General features: G+C 35.9%; 1 protein-coding gene across 4 annotated transcripts in view; it reads left to right on the top strand.

Annotated features, from left to right (window-relative positions):
* Positions 1 to 21911, top strand: part of EML5 (EMAP like 5) — a 113157-nt gene that overhangs the window by 10163 nt on the left and 81083 nt on the right. For all 4 annotated transcript variants that reach the window (XM_074585464.1, XM_074585463.1, XM_074585467.1 and 1 more), the window contains exons 2-5: positions 11018 to 11177; positions 14842 to 14940; positions 15558 to 15626; positions 18271 to 18456. In XM_074585464.1, coding sequence (XP_074441565.1) covers positions 11018 to 11177; positions 14842 to 14940; positions 15558 to 15626; positions 18271 to 18456 — 514 coding nt within the window. The remainder of the gene's footprint in view (positions 1 to 11017; positions 11178 to 14841; positions 14941 to 15557; positions 15627 to 18270; positions 18457 to 21911) is intronic.

The raw sequence follows: 21911 nt of genomic DNA, 5'->3' as shown, positions 1-21911 counted from the left end.
TTACATGGCAGAGTGTGAAAGTTCCCCTGGCCATCTTGATAATTCAGCTAAATGTTTAACCTAGATGCCACTGAATGTTCTCTTCAAAATACGTGTAGTCAAGATTTTCTACACAGTCAGATTCTGGTGTGAGTGCCATTTGGTGTAGTATGAATTTCCCCGGTGCATCAGTGAAACACACTACAGAATGTTATGCATCTAAATTACTTGCATTAGGGCGCAGATTGCTCTGATTACTCCAGTGGCTACGAAGACTTTAATTTCTACAAGAAATAAGCAATATCATTATTTGTATTGCTGTTGTAGCTATTATGACAGTAATAGACGTTAAAAATGCAGTGCTTGATTTGCACAAAAAAGGTCAGAATCAGCCAAGATTGCCTTAACTCTTGGTAGCAAAAGATATGATTGAAATTTTTAAGCTGGGCTTATGATACCTATCAGTTATATATTGCAAAAGATAGAAAACACAAAGAATACCAGCGTGTACACCATCTGATAAAAAATCCCTGGATTTGTTCGTTTGATGTTGACCACCTTTACTTTCATTTCAAGTTTTTGTCTTTCGGCTTCAATTACAGTCATGAAAATGGCAGAAGTGATGTCAGCATTGCTAAGAAAGAGGACAAATTTTGGTATTCATTGGTAGCTGATATCTGAGTTGAGCAAAATGACTCTTAGAGACATCTCCATCAGCCTGTGAGCATGAAGAAAATCTGTCCTTTGAAGGCCTCATCTTGACATACCTATTATTTTGGCAATAGGTGAGATGTTCCACTTCTACACTGCATTTAAAGCAGGATGTCTTTGTGTGATCGTTTCTGTTAGAAAAGCAGTTTTTCTTGTCATTTTAGCTAGCTGCTAGAGGATACGTGTGTTATTAAATCTCTAGAGAAATATTATATCTTATATTCAGAATAATTTTCCTTGGCCTAGTTGAAAAAGACTTTCCTTTAAATGGGAATCCATATTACTGCTGAGAGGCTTCCTGGTAGACTCCTTTTCTTTTTTTATAGGATCTGTAAGAATGTGCCTGATGTTTTTCCTTCTATGAAAGCCCTGGGTATTCAGATATTACTTCAGAAGGTGCAGTGGACAATCCTTGCAGTCATTTTTCACAGTTTTCTTATTTCATGTCAGTGCTTGATCTTCTGAGCTTTTTTAGGGGAGTTTTCTTGATAGTGCCGTTTGCTTTGGCCTGCAGACAGGATGGATCAAGGCCCAGATCAGTCTGATTCATTCGGTTTAAAAACATGCATTATTTCCTCTCATTTCAGCAAAAAAGAAATAATAAAAATCCCTTATTGTAACCCCCATCCAAACAGTGATGTCCAGCTTGTGCTTAAATATTTATGGGGTCATTTTTGACAAATATTTTTGGGGGCTCACTTTTTTGAGGTCTCTTGGTATTGTTTGTCTGTGGATTTAGCATTATTTTGCATCAGAATAATGTTCCTATGCTGAAAAGCAGTGGATTCATACAATGGGAGTAATAATTACTTGTGAGTTGTGAATTGAAGTGCCTCTTTTTCTGAGCTGAGGTAAGCCAGTTTGTTCACAGGAATTTTTTTTTTTTACTTTAGACTGTCCAAATATAAACAGAATTACTAGGTTTTAAGATAGGTATGTGAACACCAAAGAATCTTAAACATATGCTTGAGATTAGTTCCAAGAAATTTCTCTGCGTTTGATTCAGCTAACAAACTGCTGGGATGCGTATCCAGTCTTGGAACCAGGAGCGCTTTTTTTTGGAAAATCCTCACCTGTGTATTCTTTTAGAACAACCTGGTCCTAATTAGTGGATAGTGGGTAGGATTTGCAGCTGGCACAGGAGGACACCTGAGCAGAACCTAGCATTGTGTTCAGATTTGAACTTTCCTCTTCAGGAGGAGGATTGCTGTGGTTTGTAGTGGATGTTTCTCAGGGGTTTTGAATTCAAGAGTAGAGAGAAATGTGTCCAAAGAGTTAGCGCTGTAACTTTGGGGAGAATAATGTCATTTTGAACAAAGTGATCAACTTTATAGCTACCACAAGTGGTGCTTCCACTGATGGTTTAGCCTGATCTGTGACAGATGACATGCAGGGAGATTTTTCATTCGCCTTTTACGCTGTGTTGACTGTAGGATATATTACAATTTAAACTTCCTTTGGCTTCATACAAGGTATATGGATTAGAAATTTGACATAAAATTACATGTAAATAGAATACTTGATTCGGGTGAAGAATTCAACTGAACAGAAGAAAAACAAAACTGAGGCAAAGGACCAGACCTAATAATAATGCCAATGTGTCCAAGCTGAACATCATGTTTATAAAGTGCTCGTAGTTACAGTAAAATCATTGTGTTTTCACCTCTCGTTTACATTTTTCACTCCTGATTAAGTATTGTATTTTTTTCTTTACCAGAATTGGAGAATGAAATTTGTAGATATGACAGTTTTAGAACAATGTTCTAAAAGACTAGATGGAAAAGAATTGTTTTACTGCTTTGCCTCTCTCTATTTATGTGGTACATTTCTTGTGACTAAATCTGGTCGGATATAATGTTAAAAATAACACTAACCCTTCAATTTTCTGAACTATAGGGTAACTTATTTTAATAATAAAGTTCCTGAAAATGTCGGAGTGTGATATGCAAACATTATACATACATACAACTGGGGGGAAAAAGCCCAAAACATACTTAAGGGTAGAAGTCACTTAAAAACACTTATGCATTTTAGCCCTTTAAGGTGTGTGGTGGTGAGATGTCTCCAAGACAGTATGCATGCAAAATGAGTGGATTAATTCTATGTTTTAGTTAGTTGACAACTGTATAAACCTTATCCTGACTTCTAGAACTGTGTTAACACTCATTCCCTGCTTATAATCCCTCTACAACAGCAAGCAAGGTGAATGATGCTTTATCTTAGATCAAGACAAGGCATTTGACAGCATTTGGAAATTGTCTGAAGATTTATTGTGGTGACTGTGACATTTTAAGCTAGTCTTCCAGAGTACTTAGGAAAATAACAGAAAAATTTGAAGAACTGGTAAATGTTTGGTTTGGTGTTATTTAGATGAATGTTGCATTTTAGATGATATTTCCATTTTAGTTAGAGGTTCCTCTTTTCACTTACTGCTTTATCAATTGCTGTTTCTTCTACCATATAAATTAATACCATAACAATGAATAGCCTTTGGGACATTATTCACTAATAAATTAATTCATAAATGATTGTGACTTTATATTGCAGGTGCTTATGATAATGAGTATACATTACACTACCTCATTGGAAATAGTCAACTGGATCAGGATTCTTGAGATAACCATGATCTTAGAGCTGAAGAGTTGTATTTTTTTGAAATTGTTGCTCGTGAATGCTTTTTATCCATCTTCTCCTTTCTAGCGATTTTTATCAATTAAGTTCATGAGCCCACATGTGAAACAGCTTTCATTGTCCACCAAATAGACATTGACCTCAGAGTCCCTTTAGTATTCTTGCACTTTCCCACGCTTATTTCCTGTTTTGTTTATGCTTCTGGTACATATGAGGGTTTTGTTTGTTTTAGCAGTCTTTCATGTAATTATTTCTGTTCTGTGGCCTCCGTCACATTTTAATATTTTCTAAATGATGGTTGAGATGTTGTACCAACTTTAAGTGGTATCCTGTCTCATTTTACTTTGCTAGGCAAGAGGTTAGATGCTGGGGTGGTAAATAGATGTCCTTGGCTTTCCTTTTCTGTAGGAAAACACCTCTAACACCTGCAGAACACCTGTAGGCCTGGTGTTCTCAAGAGCTTTGGAAGAAATCTAGTGTATCTGCAGTCTTTGGGGTTGGCAAGATAAAGATTGTCTAAACCTTCTTTGGTTGGTAATGAAATACAGTCCATTGAAGCATAGAATATTGTGCTTATCTCAGTTTATTTCACTAGCAGCTCTGCCACTGCCTTCTTCCCACCATTCCTTATTTTAAGCCAACTGCTAATTTTATCAGGGTGACCTTTCTGTATAAAAGAAAAACCTTTCAAAAGTTGTCACTAATTATTCTGTGACTTCCCTCTTGAATATTCAGATTATAAGTTCTCACATACATAAGTTTTTCATAATGTATCCCATAGGAGAGAAGACTGAAGTGCTGTTTAATCTACTTGTTTAGAAATAGGAAAGAAAATTGTACAATCTGTGTTTTTTTTTTTTCTATGTAATACTAGAAGTTTGAGTATAAATGTCAAAAATAATAGAAGGAAGATTAATCTAGTAGTTAAAAACTGTTGTAAATCTCTTATGGAGAAGAAGCAAACAGTAATGACTGGCTGAAGGGTTGTTTGAAGGGTTTTACCATGATAGGTAAAGATATAGAAACAAGAAAATTTTGTACCTCAAGCAAGTTTGTTTAGTTAACTTGTGAGGTCAGAACCATGCAAAATAACCTTTTTTCTGGAAAGAAATTTTCAAAATTTTCCTGGCTAAAAGCTTTGGAGTAGTTGTTTCTTTGACCTTAAATCATTTATTCTATATATTTGTAATTTAGCAAACAGCGCAATGAATTTTTGTGCACTGAAAAATGAGAGTGATTATAACTGTGGTAAGAATTTTTGTCATTCAGTTTCCCTTTCTAGCCTGTATTTCATTGCAAAATTTGATTTGAAATTAAATCTGTTCTGATTTTATAACCATACTTGTCTCAGTGTCCACATACTTAAGTGGCTACAGCATGATAATCTTTACTTAAGCTAATTAAGTAGTTTCTTAGCTTGTAAACTGGTTAGAATGGGAAATCAGTATCTCCCCTTTAATTTTAGGCTGCCTGAGTTTTTTTAATCTGTGATCATTTTGTAGATTTGTGTACGTTTCACTGCTTATATTCAGGTGTGAAGAACTGGTTTCTAACTTTGTGACTGACAGATCCTAACTGAATCATTTAATATCGCTTGCTGATTTGTTAAGGGATTGCTCCTTTCCCAAAAGGGCCGAATAGCTGGACTGCTCTATCGGAAGTTATTGACAGCTGATTGCAGTACCTCCTCTCCCTGCAGATCTTGCTCTTCTGTATTATTTCCGTGCCACCCTTTTTCTTTTTTTGCTGCTGGTACTGGAGGGGTTATGTTTGACAGTTTATATCTAATAATGGTTTAAAGAATGAGTCTCAGGTCCTTGCATTGTTTCATGAGGAAAGAAAGAAGATGGATATTTTTTCAGTGGGATTCCATTCCTCGATTACTTCCAGGCTTTAATATGTCACATTATTGTAACACTAGTTATTATAATCAGAATTGCTTTTTTCATATGAATAGCTAGTAAAAGATAATAGGACATTGTCTCAGCAAATTTATCTCCAAATTGTTTTGGAGTATGTAATATTTCTGACTTTTCTGTGAGAACAGTTTTTTTCCTAGGAAAATGCAAGTAATTTTGCTGCCTTCTTTTTCAAGGGATATGTTAGAAAAGAAACTTTCCTCAGAGAGTGAAAAACCTGATGATGAAAGTGTCAAGATCATGTAGAATTTGGGAAAAAAAACAGCACTCCCTGTCTCAGTCAAAACATGAGTTTTCCTATTGGCACTGGCAAAACTATTCATGTTTGAAAAGAAGGAGAATTTCTTAATTTTTACTCCCTTTTCTAGAGATGGTAACTCCTTTACCAGAAACCTTAAGTCAATCCTTTCCTTGTCAGTGGAGGATGTGGCTATACAAGGCAAAAAAATGTGCATCTGCATAAAGTGGCATATAGTTCCCAGAATCTTTTTCCTCAGTTTTGATATTTGATGAGTTGGGAACTCTGCATCCATGTAACTATATTCAACCCTTTTCTTCTCTTTGAAGTTCATCTGGTTTTCCCCAGTCCTGATGCTCCATGATGAGTACTGCTTTGTCGATGGGAAGTGAGTGTGTTCTGACTTGATCTATTTAAACTTTAATGAGAGATGTTTGCTGATTACAGCTCTTTCTGCTTTAACAACTTAAATAGTATGACAGAAACAGTTTGTATCTTCTCCTGTCATTCTTTCTGGGGAAATACGGGTAAATGGCAGCAAATAAGAAAATATGCACAACTATATGTAAAATGTCTGTAAACATAAAATGGAAATTTTTCTGTATTTACTCATGAAAACAATTTCACATTTGAAATTAACTCTTAATTAATAGATATCTGAGATGCTGTTATTTTACTGCAGTATTCTTTTGTGCATTTTTACTGGTGCCCTAGTTTTATGAAGCTCAGGAGTAGTCACATGAATATATTCTTGGATTTTCATCCAATATTGTTGCTAAGGAAACATCATCTTTAATACTGTATCCTTGTCTGCAGCTTGTCTGTATTAATCAATGCTTGTTAATGCTCAGCACAAACCAAGTAAAGATGGAAAAATCTTATTTTCTTCTATAATACAGTAGTTTACTGTGGACTGTTCTCATTCAGGATCCCCTGACGCTACAAACCTCACACAAATTGGACGGTCGCGTCCATGTCTTTGGTCTGATCCCAAACAGGCACAGTATGGACAGGTGTTTTTTTTTTCCATAGGCTGCCATTAATATTTAATGCCATTACTCTAACACGGGCATTGTACAGTGCATAGATCTGGTCAAAATGGTGGGAATGTTTACATACTGCTCTAAAACGGAGAAATAACCTTTTGTGTATGAAGCATAAAGGAGGAGCTTGAATGCCCCAAATTGAGAAACATACTCCTTTTCGGTATACCATTTGAAATTGTAATAATATATTTCAGCTGGCTTTGAATATCTGTCTAGGAAAAGACCTGTCAGTGAGAGATATCAATGGAAATCTCAGTTCTCTACAGGTCCATTTGGGTTTGTTGCAATAGTGACAGGCAGATTTTTCAAATTTTCCACTTCTGAACTCTTCTGAGAAGTATCAAAATTTATAGTTAATGTCAAAATTAATTTGACTTAGTGGTTTTTAGCCTCGTTCCTGCTTTGTTTCATGGTCACATTTGCCTTTTGGACATTTCCCTTCATATCTGCCTCTTCAGAGACACTATGTTAGATCTAACATCTGTTCTCGAAAAGCCCGGGTCAGAAAGGCCAGAGGCAAGCAAGAAGGCCTGAAGAACTTCTCTCAGTAGGAATATTTGTTTCCTTTTTTGGGCAAGCAGCGGTATCTCATTCATCAGCTGAGTCATCCTTCAAGGAAGAGGAAAGAGATCAGGCACAGGTTTACAGTCTAGCTGTGTGGGCTGGATGCAAGCACAGTTTCAGCAGTCTAACCTGGGTAGGTCATCCCAGCTTTCATTACCAGGGTAGTGAAAGGAACTCTTCTGAGTGCAGAGGAGCTCATTCTGCTAAGCAGTCTCCTCCTACCTAGGAGAAAAAAATTCAAGAAAATGTGTGTACTTAAGTCCACAGAGCCCACACCAACAGGTTCAGCACCAGGCCAGATGAGGCTTTGAGTAACCTGGTCTGGTGGGAGGTGTCCCTGCCCATGGCAGGGGGCTTGGAACTAGATGATCTTCAAGGTCCCTTCTAACCCTAACCGTTCTGTGATTCTATGATTTGGAAGCTGTCTTAAGAGCTGAGCCACACTCATGCTTTTCTGCCTGTCCTTAGGGACTGACTGGATGGATAGTAAGCAACTTCTTCAAATACTATCCCAATAGTTTTACACTATTAACACCTTTGTAGATTGGTCTTGGAGATCTTACCCAGGGTATCTGGAGACAACTTGCACTTATTGTTTGATACTGTTAACTGCATCACACCCCTGAGTCAGCATAATGCCTGTATGGCAAATATTTATGGTTATCCATTTCCAGGCACCTGTTCTAGCTATATTTTTTTCTTTCTGCATTAAGAAGCTGTTTGCAATGTATTGCTCAGGACTGTTTTAATAATGAAAGTTCGTGATCATGTGAGTTGTATCAATGCTTTTACTCTAGAAGTTAGACCAAGATACTGTATTTTTTGTATTAATTGCTATGCCTGTAAGGATCACTTAACCACCCATAGTCCAGTGAAGTACTGAAAAGGGTCTCCATATTGCTTAAAACTGGAGTCTAATCCATGAGCCTTGATTAGGACTCAAAATTTCAGACCCAGAATTCTGCTGGTGCCCCATGGGTGTAATAATAGCCAAGACTTGAATATTAAGGAAAAACATCATTCATGGTTCATACGAAAATAAGTGTGGCAGTTCCTTGTTTTAGTGTTGGTAGTAGAAATAGCAGTCCCTTGACTCTTTCCGTGCTGCCCTTTTCCATCTGCCCTGACAGCCAGTGAGATGAAATACTTGCAAGTAGTACTTTAATCTGTCCTTCACTCCTTGGTCTGGAAGGAATGGTGAGGGAAGGTGTTTTCAGGTGAGTATTTCTTCAGCTACTGCCAACAGCTCTGCTGTTCAGTTTCCCTGAAATCCCTGCATACTGGCATTTTTAAAAAGAGCTTGCTGTTTTTATTGTATACTTTCTTCTACTTTCAATGACTATTTAGAAAGGTTGTTAACAATTTACTATAGAGACTGAGGTGGTAGGGGAAGGACATTAGTAATTCTACAATGTTGTCTGTTCTGATTAAAATGTAGGCTTTGGCTCTTAATTTGTGCTGTGTTATCCCATATCAAGGAAGAATGTGAGCTCAGTTTAAGTCGGTATTTTGTATCGTGATATAGAAACAACTAATACTATGATATTGCTATTAGTTACTATTTGCCATGTATTAACTAGAAAGAGAGGAAACATTCTCTCCTAATGCGCTTTGTCACCTAATACGCTTCGAGTGGAATTAGTTGGCACACTTGATTTAGGACAGTGTTGTCCTTGGTAGTGCCTTTACCATTGTCCCTTCCATCTCTGATGCGTTGTGTTTGTTGTTTCTGGTCTTCAGCTAAAAACATACTCAGCTAATTTTTGGTTGTTGGAAAGTGTTTTGCAAAGTGTGGCATGGGGATGCTTTTGCACATGTCTGTGTCCAGGGTGGTGCCTGATCACTTTTGAAAGTTGCAGTTGTGGGATGGTTTTCACTTGCCTGAAACTGCACAATGCAGTAATAGCAGAGCTAAGTATGGGATTGAAATCATGAATCAGTCATACGACTGCTGTGTTTTTACTTTTTCTCTTAGTTGCAGTCTGTCTTTTTTTTTTTTTCTTTTTCCTTGCTTATTCTTTTCACATCCTTTCTCTTCTTGAATTTCTTTATTGCCCATGTGTTCTTATCTCTCCCTCTCTGTGGTGTCATTGTAAAAATTAGATCATTTTGAATGCAGCATTTTCTGCCCCTCCAGATGCTTTTCCTTTCCCCATGCGTATGCCATCTGCCTGTGTGTGCTCCGGGAGATGGGCAGGTGTTGGTCAGGATTAGGTGGCAGAACTGAAGTGAAATGTGATAAGTTTTGCCTGCCAGCTCCTTTCTGCATTGTTTTTTTTAATTATGAAGTTGCTCTGTCAAATAAAGAAGGAAGGGAGTACCAGAGAAATAACTCTGGAATTGAAGAGAAACAGAGTGGGGAAATGTTGGTTGCTTGATCCCAGTGCTGCGGATAATGCAGAGTAGCAAAGAAGAGGAATTCCTGTAGAAAAGTTGAAAGGTCCAGGGGCTTTTTACCTTTTGTAGAAACTTTGAAGTTAAAGGCTCCTCTCAGAGTTATGCAGGTGGAATTTGTCAAGCAATATCAACCAACTAAAATGCTGTATTAAAATAGAAAAAATATAAAAGTGTATTGCATGCTGTAGCATGCCTTCATGAAATATTAAGCAACTTCTAACCTGGTTTTCTCTTGCTCTTTTTGTATATAGAAAATGTATACAACTTTTGAGTTAGGTTTTTTTTACTGGTGACTTGCTGATTAGCTTTATCCTGGCTGTTTCTTCTATGTTTATAGAATTCCCTTGTCTCTGCCCTTTGAACTTCATCTATCAAAATCTGTGTTTAGGTGTAAGATCATCTTACCATTGCAAAGTGCTCAACCTTTCTCCTTTCCAAGTGATGTTAAGAAGATAAATACATTTAGAATATGTTGTTAGTGATCCTATCCACCAATCTCTCAAGGTCATTACTCTATGATTAGTTTTTTAGCCAGATTAAATAGCCAACTTTTGAAATTTTATCTTCCTGACTCACATGTGGTATTTCTTACATCATTTTGGACTGCTGTACCTGCTCTGTGTAGAATGTTATCAAGTAGCTTGTTTGGGTTTCTCTCAGAATATATTTTTACTTTTCTGTGTTATGAAATATGGATTTTCAAACCTCATGTCCTCCCTTGCAGCTTGCTTGCATAAACAAAACAAACTATCTTGCTGACTACATGCTTTCTAGCTTGGTCCCAGATTTGACAAAACAGCTGTAGACTTTGAAAGACTCTAAAATACAAACTGTAAGAAAATTCTCTGCAATGTTAGATATGTGAAAAGTTGATAATTATTCAAAATCAACTATTCTCAGTTGTTCTATATAAAAATTAAGACATTTAAGATAACTTTTATCTCACTTCAGTTTAGTCATCTGAAGTCTAGTCATAACATCTAGTCTATGCTAGTCATGCTTTCGCTTGCTGTATGATCAGCTGAGAGATAGCTTCAGAAGGCTATTCAATCCTCTCATAAAAAGGACGTCTAATAGTATGTGGAATGAAATACTTTGGAGATGCGTATCTCTTTCCATTGATGATAGATGCATAGGTAGCTAAACACTAACTTTTGTTGTCCATCCTCTGTGTTTTTAAATGTTAAGAAATAGAAAGAAAGGGAAAATAGAGATTTTTTTTTTTTTTTTTTTAGTGCATGAAAATCTGACCTAATTTAATAAAGTTTATTTTAGAAGACAGGATTAATGACTGTTCTGTAATTAGTTTAACTGGAGGAGGCTTGAAGGTTCAAATTCAAGAAGAGTGGCGGCATGTACTGTATTAAGGGAATTTTACAGCTATTGTGGAATTTGTGATACAAAATGATTTGTTAATATCTACTATCAATGGGAAAATATTGTGAAATATTTTAAGGAACAATATTAATGCAGTGAATTAGGTAAGTGTAAAAGTTTCATGCAGAAATATTTTATATCTTTTTCTTCTGCAGCCTTGCTCTGCATCCTGAACGTGTGTTGGTGGCAACCGGTCAAGTTGGAAAAGAACCATACATCTGCGTGTGGGACTCATACACTGTGCAAACTGTATCTGTTCTGAAAGATGTTCACACACATGGTATAGCTTGCTTGGCTTTTGATTTAGATGGTCAGGTATGTAATTAATATTCTTTTTTCAAACACTTAAATAAATTGTTTATTTGTCAGAAATCTTGTTATGTAGCTTTTTCTTTTTTTAAGGAAGGGTTTTATCTGCTTATCCTCAAGTTGAGGAAAAAAGTTGGCATTAGTAGTGACTGACAAATATTTGCCAAGAAAAGTATAACTACAAAAGAGTTTTGAATGAAGATGAAGTGGTAGGGAGATTCTTGTGGTCTGTGCAGGGACCCGTCTTATGCACCAAGTGATGGCAATCCCATTGTGTTACTGCTCTTGGACTCCGAATGTCTTCGGGCATTATCCCCTTCTCTGCCATGCATCTTGTGTGCATTGGTGGCTCTCCACATTTCAATTGTGCAGACCCATGTATCCTGGATCTAAGAGTCACGAAAAAGATTTTATTGGATTATAATTTTGTTACTTTAAAACATTCTCTGAGTAGTGAATTGGTTCTCGGAGCCGCTACTTATAAGGGAGACACTTACTCCTATGCATAAAGAGTCTTTCTTCATTGATGTGTTAGGAATGGAAAATGCACATTATGTAGCAGCTGAAGAGGTATTAGCCATGAAAGTCCTTTCTGCAGTTGTGCTCTCCTGGTCTTATGCAGCACTTCTTCCCCTCCCACTTAGCTTTGCAATGTGATATTCAGATTTAGCTATATTCTCATTTCCTTTGCTTGCTAAAAAGGTCAGTACCTGTAACTTACTATTGCTTTTTCAAGTGAGGATGTATTGCAGAGAGCAGTTGCTGTCCTTATTAAAACAATATCAAATGAAGCTCTGTTGAACACAAGTAGAGGAAAGCCTAGCTGTAACTTGTTTCTATTAAAACACGCTGTAATTGTTGTAGGGAGGCTTTGAGTTTTTTTGGAATGATCTACAGATTTTATCATTTAGGTTTCTCATTGTTTAGAGTCAACTCGTAGAGTCATCTTCTTTCTAGAACATCATTTCTACTTGACAGAAATATCTTTTCTCTGTATTGTTCTTGTCTATGTAAACTTGTGTCACTTCCTCACTTGAACAGCCTTAGTAATTTAAGGTCAAAATGTATCTAATTAGGATTAAAGTCCCCTAATTCTTTTTTAGAATGCATCCCCTGTGTGTATTGGAGAGATTTGAATGTAGATCTGTGATTTGTGCTAGGAGCACCCAGTACTGATTCTTATGTTTAAAGCCATAAATGGTCAGAATTTAGGCTGTCCACTTTTCTCAGCATTTCCATAGGATCAGCTTTTTTGTGGCATTTATTAGAATTTTGTGGTCTTAAGGGAAAACTGAATACAGGTTTTTCAAGATCTGTGTCTCCAGAATTATCTCCATATGGGAATACATTAAAACACAAATCCACTTCAGAAGGATCTGCAAAATATGTTTGGTTACACCTTGCCTGTCCTTTTAAATCCAAATTTGTCAGAGTCCCCAGCCAGGTTCTTTTAGAGGGTTTAATTTTTTATATTAAACATACTTAATTTGATATATTTGGCGTTTTAAGGGATTTTTGATTTAGTAGAGTGATACAGCAATATGCTGAAATCACAACACAAGCAATTGCGACATACAGATGAATCACAAGAAAAATGTGGTTCCTATTACTGGCCTCTATATGATCACTGTCACCATGCTGGGCCTCTCTACTCACTGGGAAGGAATACGTGGATTGAATTGAGGTCAAGCGCATTGCCCTTTTCAAAGTGTATTTCATTAGTTGTTCAGTTTTTGTACTTCATGTTGGGCCATGCCACATACACGCTCTCCTCTCCACCCCCAACTGGTCAGGAATGCATTATTTATTTTTTATTTATTATCCTTTTTGAATTGATTCAGTGGTGCAGCTGTGTTATCTAAAACCAAGGTTAGCCTCCAGTCTCCCTGGTGTTGAGAGCAGTTCATCTTGCTTTATGGTATGTTCTTCCCCAAGCTTGCCTTTTTTTTTTTTTTTTTTTTTTGATCTTCTCTGAGCTCTACTCCACTGGGGAGGTGTGCTGGTTGGTAACAAGATTTTCTAGTTCTTAGGAGGACCAAGAGCATAATTTAATCTCCATTTTGGAGAAGTCACTGTATTGGCTTATGTCTGGAAAGGCATCCACCCAAAGTTTTTGTGATGGGTATGCAGTAATTGTAGAACTAGTCTGCATTTACGCCTCTTATTCTGTGGTGCGGCTGGAATTGAACTGCTTGAAAGTGTAGCTGGAATTGAAACTGATGTTCCTTCCGAGAATGTTTTCAAAGATGGAATAGAAAGGTTGGACTTTGCAGTATCTGAAAAATTGAATTTAGCATTAATAAATGGAGAGCATGGATAGCAACTGTATTTAACTTGTTTCTTCTCATAATCTTGGAGCTTTTCAGATAGTAAAGAAATGATGTTATTTGGAATGGGTTTCTGTCTTTGGGAAAAAATACACTTAAGTTTTGGGTTTACTTTTGCTTTCATGAACTCCCTTTAATAAATCTACGTAGAAATCGAAACTAAATTTGTCTTTAATGTGTGCAGGTATTATCTGCTGAACAGTGAAAAAATTTTGTCTGAAATATTTGCAAAGTGTTCATTTATCAAAATTAAGATGTCACAATTCATGCATAAACTGAACAAAAAGACTTAATTTTCTTTAAAAACAAAGTCTGAAATCACTCAGTTACTTTTTATCCGATCTTTAATGCTGTTAGTCTTTCTGTTGAGAATTTCTATAGGAAAAATAACATTTTGACTGGTTAAGAAATACAGTAAGTGTCGACTATTGGCTAATATGGTTGATGATTTGTGTCAAGAAATCTGTGCAAAATATCTTCACAGTTGAAGACACGACAGGCTGCAGAGCATAGGAAGATCTCAACCTTTTATTTTTCTTTATTTTCTTGGAACAATCGTTTTGTCCTTCCTGGTTATTTAATTTAACTGGCTTCAGACTCTTTCTGAATATTAAATCATAGAATCATAGAATACCAGTTTGGAAGGGACCTCAAAGCTCATCTGGTCTGACCTTTCTTGGCAAAAGCACGGTCTAGACAAAGTGGCCCAGCACCCTGTCCAGCTGAATCTTAAAAGTGTCCAGCGTTGGGGAAGAACTTAATGAAATTTGTGCATTCAGGGTTTTGTTGGATTCCAGTTTGAGAAAGGATTCAGAAAGGAGTAGTTACTCATACATGTTTTTAAGAATCAAGAAAAAGATTCTAAAAGCTTTTAACTGTTTTGAATCTTTGTTTCCAAGAAGAAGGAAGAAAGTATTTTTTTTCTATGTATCTCGTGAATTTGTAAAATCAATACTTAAATTCTGTAAGTTTTGTGTAATTAAGGGTAAACACATGTAGTTTCATTAATTTCAGTGAGATTATTCTTTTTTGCAAATGTCTCCTGACTGCTGCTTGCCATGTGGGCTATATATAATTATACGTATAAAACTTTATAAATCAGAAAAATGTTGTTACCCAAGAAGATCTTAATACTTTAAGATCATGATGTCATAACTGAAGAGCCGCATATATGGAAGCTTTGGCATAAGATGTTGTATCTTTAGTTTTCTTCTACATTGAAATGTAGCTATTGCTTCTAACTTAAATATGTTATGAATTTGTTGTCATTCAAAATGATGACTCTACTTTTCATTAATATATTGAGTTATATTTATTTATTTATTTTATTTGGACATTTTTAGCGTTTGGTCTCGGTTGGTTTGGATTCAAAAAACACAGTTTGCGTATGGGACTGGAGAAAAGGAAAATTGTTATCAATGGCTCCTGGTCATACAGACAGAGTAAGTATAACTAAAGAATGTGAATGTCAGTGTAATTTTAGTTTGTTAAATCATGTCTGTGTATACATACTAGAGCTATGTCTGAACAAAAAATATTTTATGTTTTAGAAATTGAATTTGCATAAAGCTTTGATATGTATTAAGTTATGTGAAGAAAATATTTTATGTTTTAGAAAGTGAATTTGCCTTTTAGTTATTATTAAGTTATGTGAAGATATTTAAGATACGTATATTTATTTCTAAAATAAAATGTGTAACTTACTGTTTATTCGTGTACAGTTTGAGACTGTAAGCAGGTAGGGGAAGTGCAAAATTAATGCACTTCGTAGACCCAAATCCCTATACGGGAAATCAAAATGCAAATAATCTCTTAAATTTTTCTAGTCCATAAATGAGCCTTTGTGTTGTTTTATTATGTGTTGTAATTACTCTAGGAAAAAAACCCAAACAGAACTAATGAGCTATATGTTGCAATTTCAGTATTGAGTGAGGGGATAAAAAAGTAATTCCAATAGTTCCATTTAAAGCATTTCAGACTGTTAATTTACTACAAGTGTTTACTGTTTTAACATGCTAGAAAGACCATCTCTGCTGACATCCTTGCTTTTTTAATGCAGATATTTGATATTTCTTGGGATTTGTACCAGCCAAACAAGCTTGTCAGCTGTGGCGTAAAACACATCAAGGTAATGAAATAAATGTTAATTCATAAAATATTTAAGCTGCAGTAGTTTATACTCGATAAAATAGATAAAAATAGAATCTAAAAGGAATATAATTTTAATAAGAAACATTGTCTGTAAGAATAATATTACTTCTTAGGAACTGCAGTCATGGATCACACCTGACTACACTAGTCATTTTACAAGATATGTGTAGTGGAAAAGAGACCATCTCTGCTCAAAAGAGTTCATGCCCTGACAGAAGAAACGCAGAAGGAATGAAACAGTTGTCAGTAGCATCGTATGTAATGATCGTAATACAATTAAACATTTAGGTTTGTCTAAAACGTGCTGTTTGAAATCCCAGGTAGCATAAGACAGGATGCGTATGTTTAAGGTGAGTCCAGGTACTCAAGTTTATGGTTCTTGAATAATTAGTGAATTGTTACACTGCAGAGGTGAAATGAGTTGAAAAACGATTTCTTACAGTTTGAGAGAGTATGGGGATACAGTGGAAAGCTTGATCTTTCTTTTAATTATATTCTTTTCACTGCTGTTACTCCTATCTTTGTCATTTTGAACACTCTCTACCTGTTACAGGTTTCATAATTTGGACAGTTCACATCTTTTTCAAGCAGAGCGTTTCTATGAAGCTCTGCTTTGTTTGATCTACGTACCAGCTGCCATGCAGAAACAGCTTCTTTGTCAGGTTTAACTGTCAGCACAATTATCAATGCTTGACTGCCATCGAATGTTTCCTAAAGTCACTGCCTTCTCCCATGCACTGTCGTCTGTGTTACCACGTAACAGCAGTAGATGGCAGCTTGAAAGTTCTTTATTGCTCTTATGTGGAGGATCCTATGGTGGGAAAAATGTGTTGCTTTTTAGACAATGAACTTTTAGATTAGTATGAATTAATGGTTTATTGGAAAAAAAATGTTCAATATGCTGGCTAGGTTGCATGCGTCTTTGATTTGGTAGTGTTTAGCATGTCAGTAACAGGTTGCCATGAGTTTGATTAATAACGATCTTTTTTTCTACTTCAAGATTTAAAAGGAATATTATGCCAATAGTGAGCTAATATTTTCCAGCCGTGATCTAGTATATTTATGGTGGCTTTATGATGTCAAAACATATCTATTTAGATAAGCAAAAGTTTATATGAATAACTTTTAAGGCTCTATAAAGCATTTTTAAATAACAATAGCTTTTAAAAAATAAATGATGTTTCCTTTGAGAAAACATTAACCAGAAATCTGAATCCTAGAGATTTATAGGCATTTGGATCAGGCAAAAGACTTTTGTTGATGTTGTTGTTTGTTTTTTTTCTTAAAGCATCCCTTCTTCTTTCAGATACCAGTAATTCACGTTTGTAATACTATTGCATTTTTTCCTCACGTGATATTTTATACAAATTGTAATCCCATGTAATAAAGTTATGTAGATAATTCCAAGTGAACTGATATTGAGGAATTACTTTTCTTAGATAAGTTACCTACTTCCATATTGGAGCAAGATGTTTGATTTATGCAGTGATTGTGTGGTTACTTCTCAAGCAACAACATAATCGATGACCTCTGTAGTTTGCTTAAAGAAATACTAGTTAAGATACAGGGATTTATCTAATCAGTATATGGTTATTGGTTATTTCTTAATTACGGTATTGTTGGTACAAAAATCTGTTCATTGTAACTACTTATGTTATCCTGTATTAATTGAAGTCTCTGCTCAGAATTTTGAATAGATTATTGGTAACAGAGAGACTTGACTGTGAAATACAGTTTCATAAACATGTATACAGGGAATATGCTGAGACAATATAAGAGTAACCTGTCAGCAGTGATGAAATCGGTGCTTTCACATTTTGCACTGGATTACTGCAGCAGCTTTTTGACCTTCCAGTGCATATTTACATGTTTGGGAAGGAGGGTTTGAAGTGAATACCTAAGTGCTACTTGTCTGCAGAGTTCTCAGAAACTAGAGTGCAGCTGGAGATTTCGTTGGCAAGTATTGTGCTCTGACCAGAGATTTTGCATGTCTTCAGTTTAAGAGTCATTAGTACATGTTGGTTCATCTAGGAGGAAATTCACTGTCATGTGATTGCTGTAATCACATGCTAGCGTTTTATTAGAAAGTTCTCAAAAATGTCGGTCTTAGGTGGCTGCTTTGCATCATCAGTGGGTCTGATGAGAAGCGGTAAATCTATCATAAAACCAGCTGCTTTCAAACAGAGCAACTGGCAACCTTATCGGAAATTTACATGTGTAGACTGCATCTTTAAATGCCTAAAGTGACATAAAATATAAATGCAGCATTTACAAAGTGGAAGTTTTACATTCAAGAAAGATCACATAACTCTATTATGAAATGCTTTCCAAAAATGATGGAAAACACAACTGACTCACAAATTATAATTTGAAAGAATTTCAGTTTGATTTAATACTGATAATGCAAAACTCCTTCCCAGCTAGTATTCTGTGCTGATTTTACGGAAAGAGAAAGTTGGTTAATAACATAAAAAGTTGTTAACCAACTGGAGAACTAAATCAGGGAAAAGGGTATGAATGGTGATGTCTTTTGGCGGTAAGGTACTTCTCTTTCAGATGTACATACTAAATTATAGGATATTAGTGAAATATCCATCTTTATAAATCGCTTTATGTTGCAGTTCTGGAGCTTGTGTGGCAATTCGTTGACACCAAAACGTGGTGTTTTTGGCAAAACTGGTGATCTCCAAACTATATTGTGCCTAGCCTGTGCAAGGGATGAAGTGACGTATTCTGGTGCCCTGAATGGAGATATATATGTATGGAAAGGAATCAACCTTGTACGGACAATACAGGGAGCACATGCTGTAAGTATATCTCTTTAAATTAATATAAAATGTTAAATAGATTTCTGGAGAGCTGGAAAGGGCAGTGCAAGATCAGCTGGTGTTCCTAAACAATTTCAATGATAGAGACTCAGTATGTCTAATATTCATATTTTTTTCCTCTCCTTTCTATTGTTTAAGATTGCTGTTATGGTAGGAAGTGCATGCTAGACTGAGAAATACATTTAGGTGTCTGTTTATGTGCTGTCTCCCATTATCATTGCTGGTGCACTTAGTCACTAATTAATAGAGCCTGGAATGCGTTTTAAGCTTACCCTTAAGTAGACATGTATTACTCTGTTCAGTTACCCATGCATGGGTATGTATAGTGATGTTTTCTATACCAGAGTTGAGTGTATAGCTGCCTTCCCCAAAGAATATGGATCTGCTTTACCTGACTTTCTTTTGTGGATGTCTGATTAGTCCAAAAGCATCTCAGAAGGCCTGGACTCCGATAGGCAATTGATGTTGAAACGAAGAATCAGGTCCCCAGAGAGGTTGTGGAGTCTCCATCCACATCTCTGTGCATTTGGAGATACTCAAAATGCGGACTAGAAGCTCTCCAGTGTTTTCCCCCAACATCAGCTCTTCTGTCATGCTGTGAAGTGAGTCCTCCTAGCTGGTGGTGTCTGAGAGCTCTCTCGAGTCCATTGATTCGATGAACTGTAATGTGTTCCCAAACACCTGGCTTGTTTGTAGACACATGTGTTTAGTCATTTTAGCTTGACTCAATCACTCATCCTTGTCCTGTGTTGCTGCCTTTTACTGTATTCATTCAGCTTTTTAGAACAGTATACGGCTTTGAAAATTGAAGGCCTATCAGTGAAAGATTAATAAAATTTTTCAAAAGTGCTTGGTAGATTTTCTTTTCCTTTTAATCGAAATGTTTAATGCAACTGTGAAGTAATTATATTTTTGCTATGTAAATTTTCATCATATTTTCCATATTCGTTCAAAGCATATGGTTTTGTGATTAAAGCAGGCAGCAAAAAAAAGCATAATGGTTTGCAGTCTAATTTGTGCTTGCCAAACTATCAGAGTCCTCATTTCCTCTCCTGGTACTAAGTCATATGTGGTGAAATAATGCCAGATTCAACTTCTAACTTGTCCAAGTATCAGTTTAAAAACAAAGCCAATCAATTTCTGGTTGTTTTAACCTATGAGGCATGAAACAGCTAAGGTAATTTTTCAAAGCTATGTTATTTGCTGATCGAAGGTTAACTTTCATTTTGGAAAGCATTGTACTTTCTAGATAATATTTGAAGTTTCCTTAATAACAATTTAAAATAGTGTGAAAATACAAGCATGTGAGTTCCTATATTGCGGCCTCAAAATTTGAGGTAAAAATCAGTAACAGTTAATTATACTTTCTTGTAAGAATGCATTTGTTTTACCTGGCAGTATTGGACTGGATGGGATGATGTATGTAACTGAAGTATTAAAACCACTCTATGATTTGATCAGGTAGAACGGAGGGGCCAAAACGTGATGAATGATATATATATGGGAGAGGCTGCCGTCAGGCTGCAGTAAGGAGACTCTTGGTTTATTGATAGTTTAGAAATGTACATTCAGGACAGTTGCAACTTGTTGTATTAGCTAATAATTTAAAAGTGATTGGACTGCTTATGCAGCCAGCTGTATAATGATAGTGTATCTGATCATGAACAAAAAAAAAAGTTATGAAGAACGTAAGTGTGGGAAACATACCTTAGGCTATATTTTGCATTTGAGATTTCTTTATATACATATAAGTGTATGTATATTAAAAAAATATATATATACACACACACAGACGCATACCCTCCTGTATGCATCTATAGAAATATTAAATATATTCAAGAAGGCCCAAATTACAAGCCAGGAAGTACGAGGAGGTATTTTAGCCTTCAAATATTCCCTCATTCTTACTCTATACTTTCATACCTAGTTTTAGTGTTTATATTTAGTGTTCAGTAGTGTTCTATTGTATTCTATGTTTTCCTAAGGTGACATGGACGTTCGCTTTTTGATGTTGAAGTTAGTGAAATGAAATTCTTAAAATTATTATATTACATATGCAGACCTGAATTCACATAGGAAAGAGTGCACTTTGTCTCCTATCCAAAACTGATCAGGAAAATACCCTCCCATCCTGTTTGGTGCTATAGGAGACACCTGTCCTGTATATTCACATATTTGTTATGTGGAGTATTTAAAATTGCAGCAGTTGATTGCTCAAAATAATGCAGTGCTTCTCAGCTGTTTCAGTGTGAAATGACCCAACTGATAAACATAGGATGATGAGAGCCTGTTGCTCCATTACTTTATGTGCCGTGTCAGTTCTTTGGTGACTACAAGATCAAATTTGAAGTGCTCTGCTCCTTATCTTCAGTAGTGTCAGTGGCTGGAGCTCAGGTGACCTTGGAGTAGGTCTCGTCTAGCCTTCTATTTTTGGCTCTGTCCTTTAGGCTCAGTGGAATTGTACTTTGCAGTACTGAAAATTAAGTAGAGGCACTAGTCTTTGGAATTCATTTCTACAAGAGATTAGAGTCACTACAAATCTCACCGATTTCTGGGGGGGGGACAATAAAATCTCTTTTGGAAGCTTACTGTCCAACAAAATGAAACTTTTTTTTCAATAAAATATTACCTTAAAGGATAATATTGTTAGGCTATTCTAAAAACAAAGTATAGCTTGGAATAAGAGTGCCTCTTCATACATACTAAACTATTACCATTATATTTTACAGTTATTTTGCACTTAATTTTATAAATTATGTCCTTCTCGTCCATTCTTTTAAAAACAAATGCAAGTGTAAATGATAACATTTGTGATGTGCATATCTTGTTACAAGCACAGTGTGTGCATAGTAGGGAATTGCTACAAATTTCCATTCAGTATGCTAGTATTGGAATTGTCCTCCCTGCGTGCCTCTAATATCCTGCATCATTACTCCTCAACAGGCTTGAATTAAACTGAAAATTTATTCAAGGAAAACATGTCTCATTATTTGCATAAGGTACCATGTGTTTCTTTCTTGCAACATAAACAGTAGGTGTCTGAGACCCAGGAAAACATTTTCTAAAGCACGTGAGTGATGTGGGGATATAGTCCATCCATCTGGCAGTGGTCTGCATTAATAGAGAAAACGGGTTCTTTTCAAAGGTTGGGTATCTTTGTTACAGTTACGCTAGTTGAAAAGAGATTTTTTTTATTTTAAAAGTAATTCAATATGAAAAATAAACCATGCTGTCCCAGTATAAACAACTGAGGAAACAGATAGCAACTTTAACACTAGCAAGCAAAATAAGAATTCACAGCTAAGACAGATTCTCTGTCTTCTGTCACATCAGTACTAAGTACTGTAGACAGAAGAAAGAAGAGTTTCCGGCAGATTTCCTATCCGAGTTTGAGTAGAAACAAAAAGTTGGAACAATTAGGTTGGGATGACTGG

This window comes from Larus michahellis, chromosome 4, assembly GCF_964199755.1.
Source record: "Larus michahellis chromosome 4, bLarMic1.1, whole genome shotgun sequence".
Taxonomy (NCBI): Eukaryota; Metazoa; Chordata; class Aves; order Charadriiformes; family Laridae; genus Larus; species Larus michahellis.
Note: the sequence above shows the minus strand (reverse complement) of the source record. Positions and strands in the feature narration are given on the sequence as shown.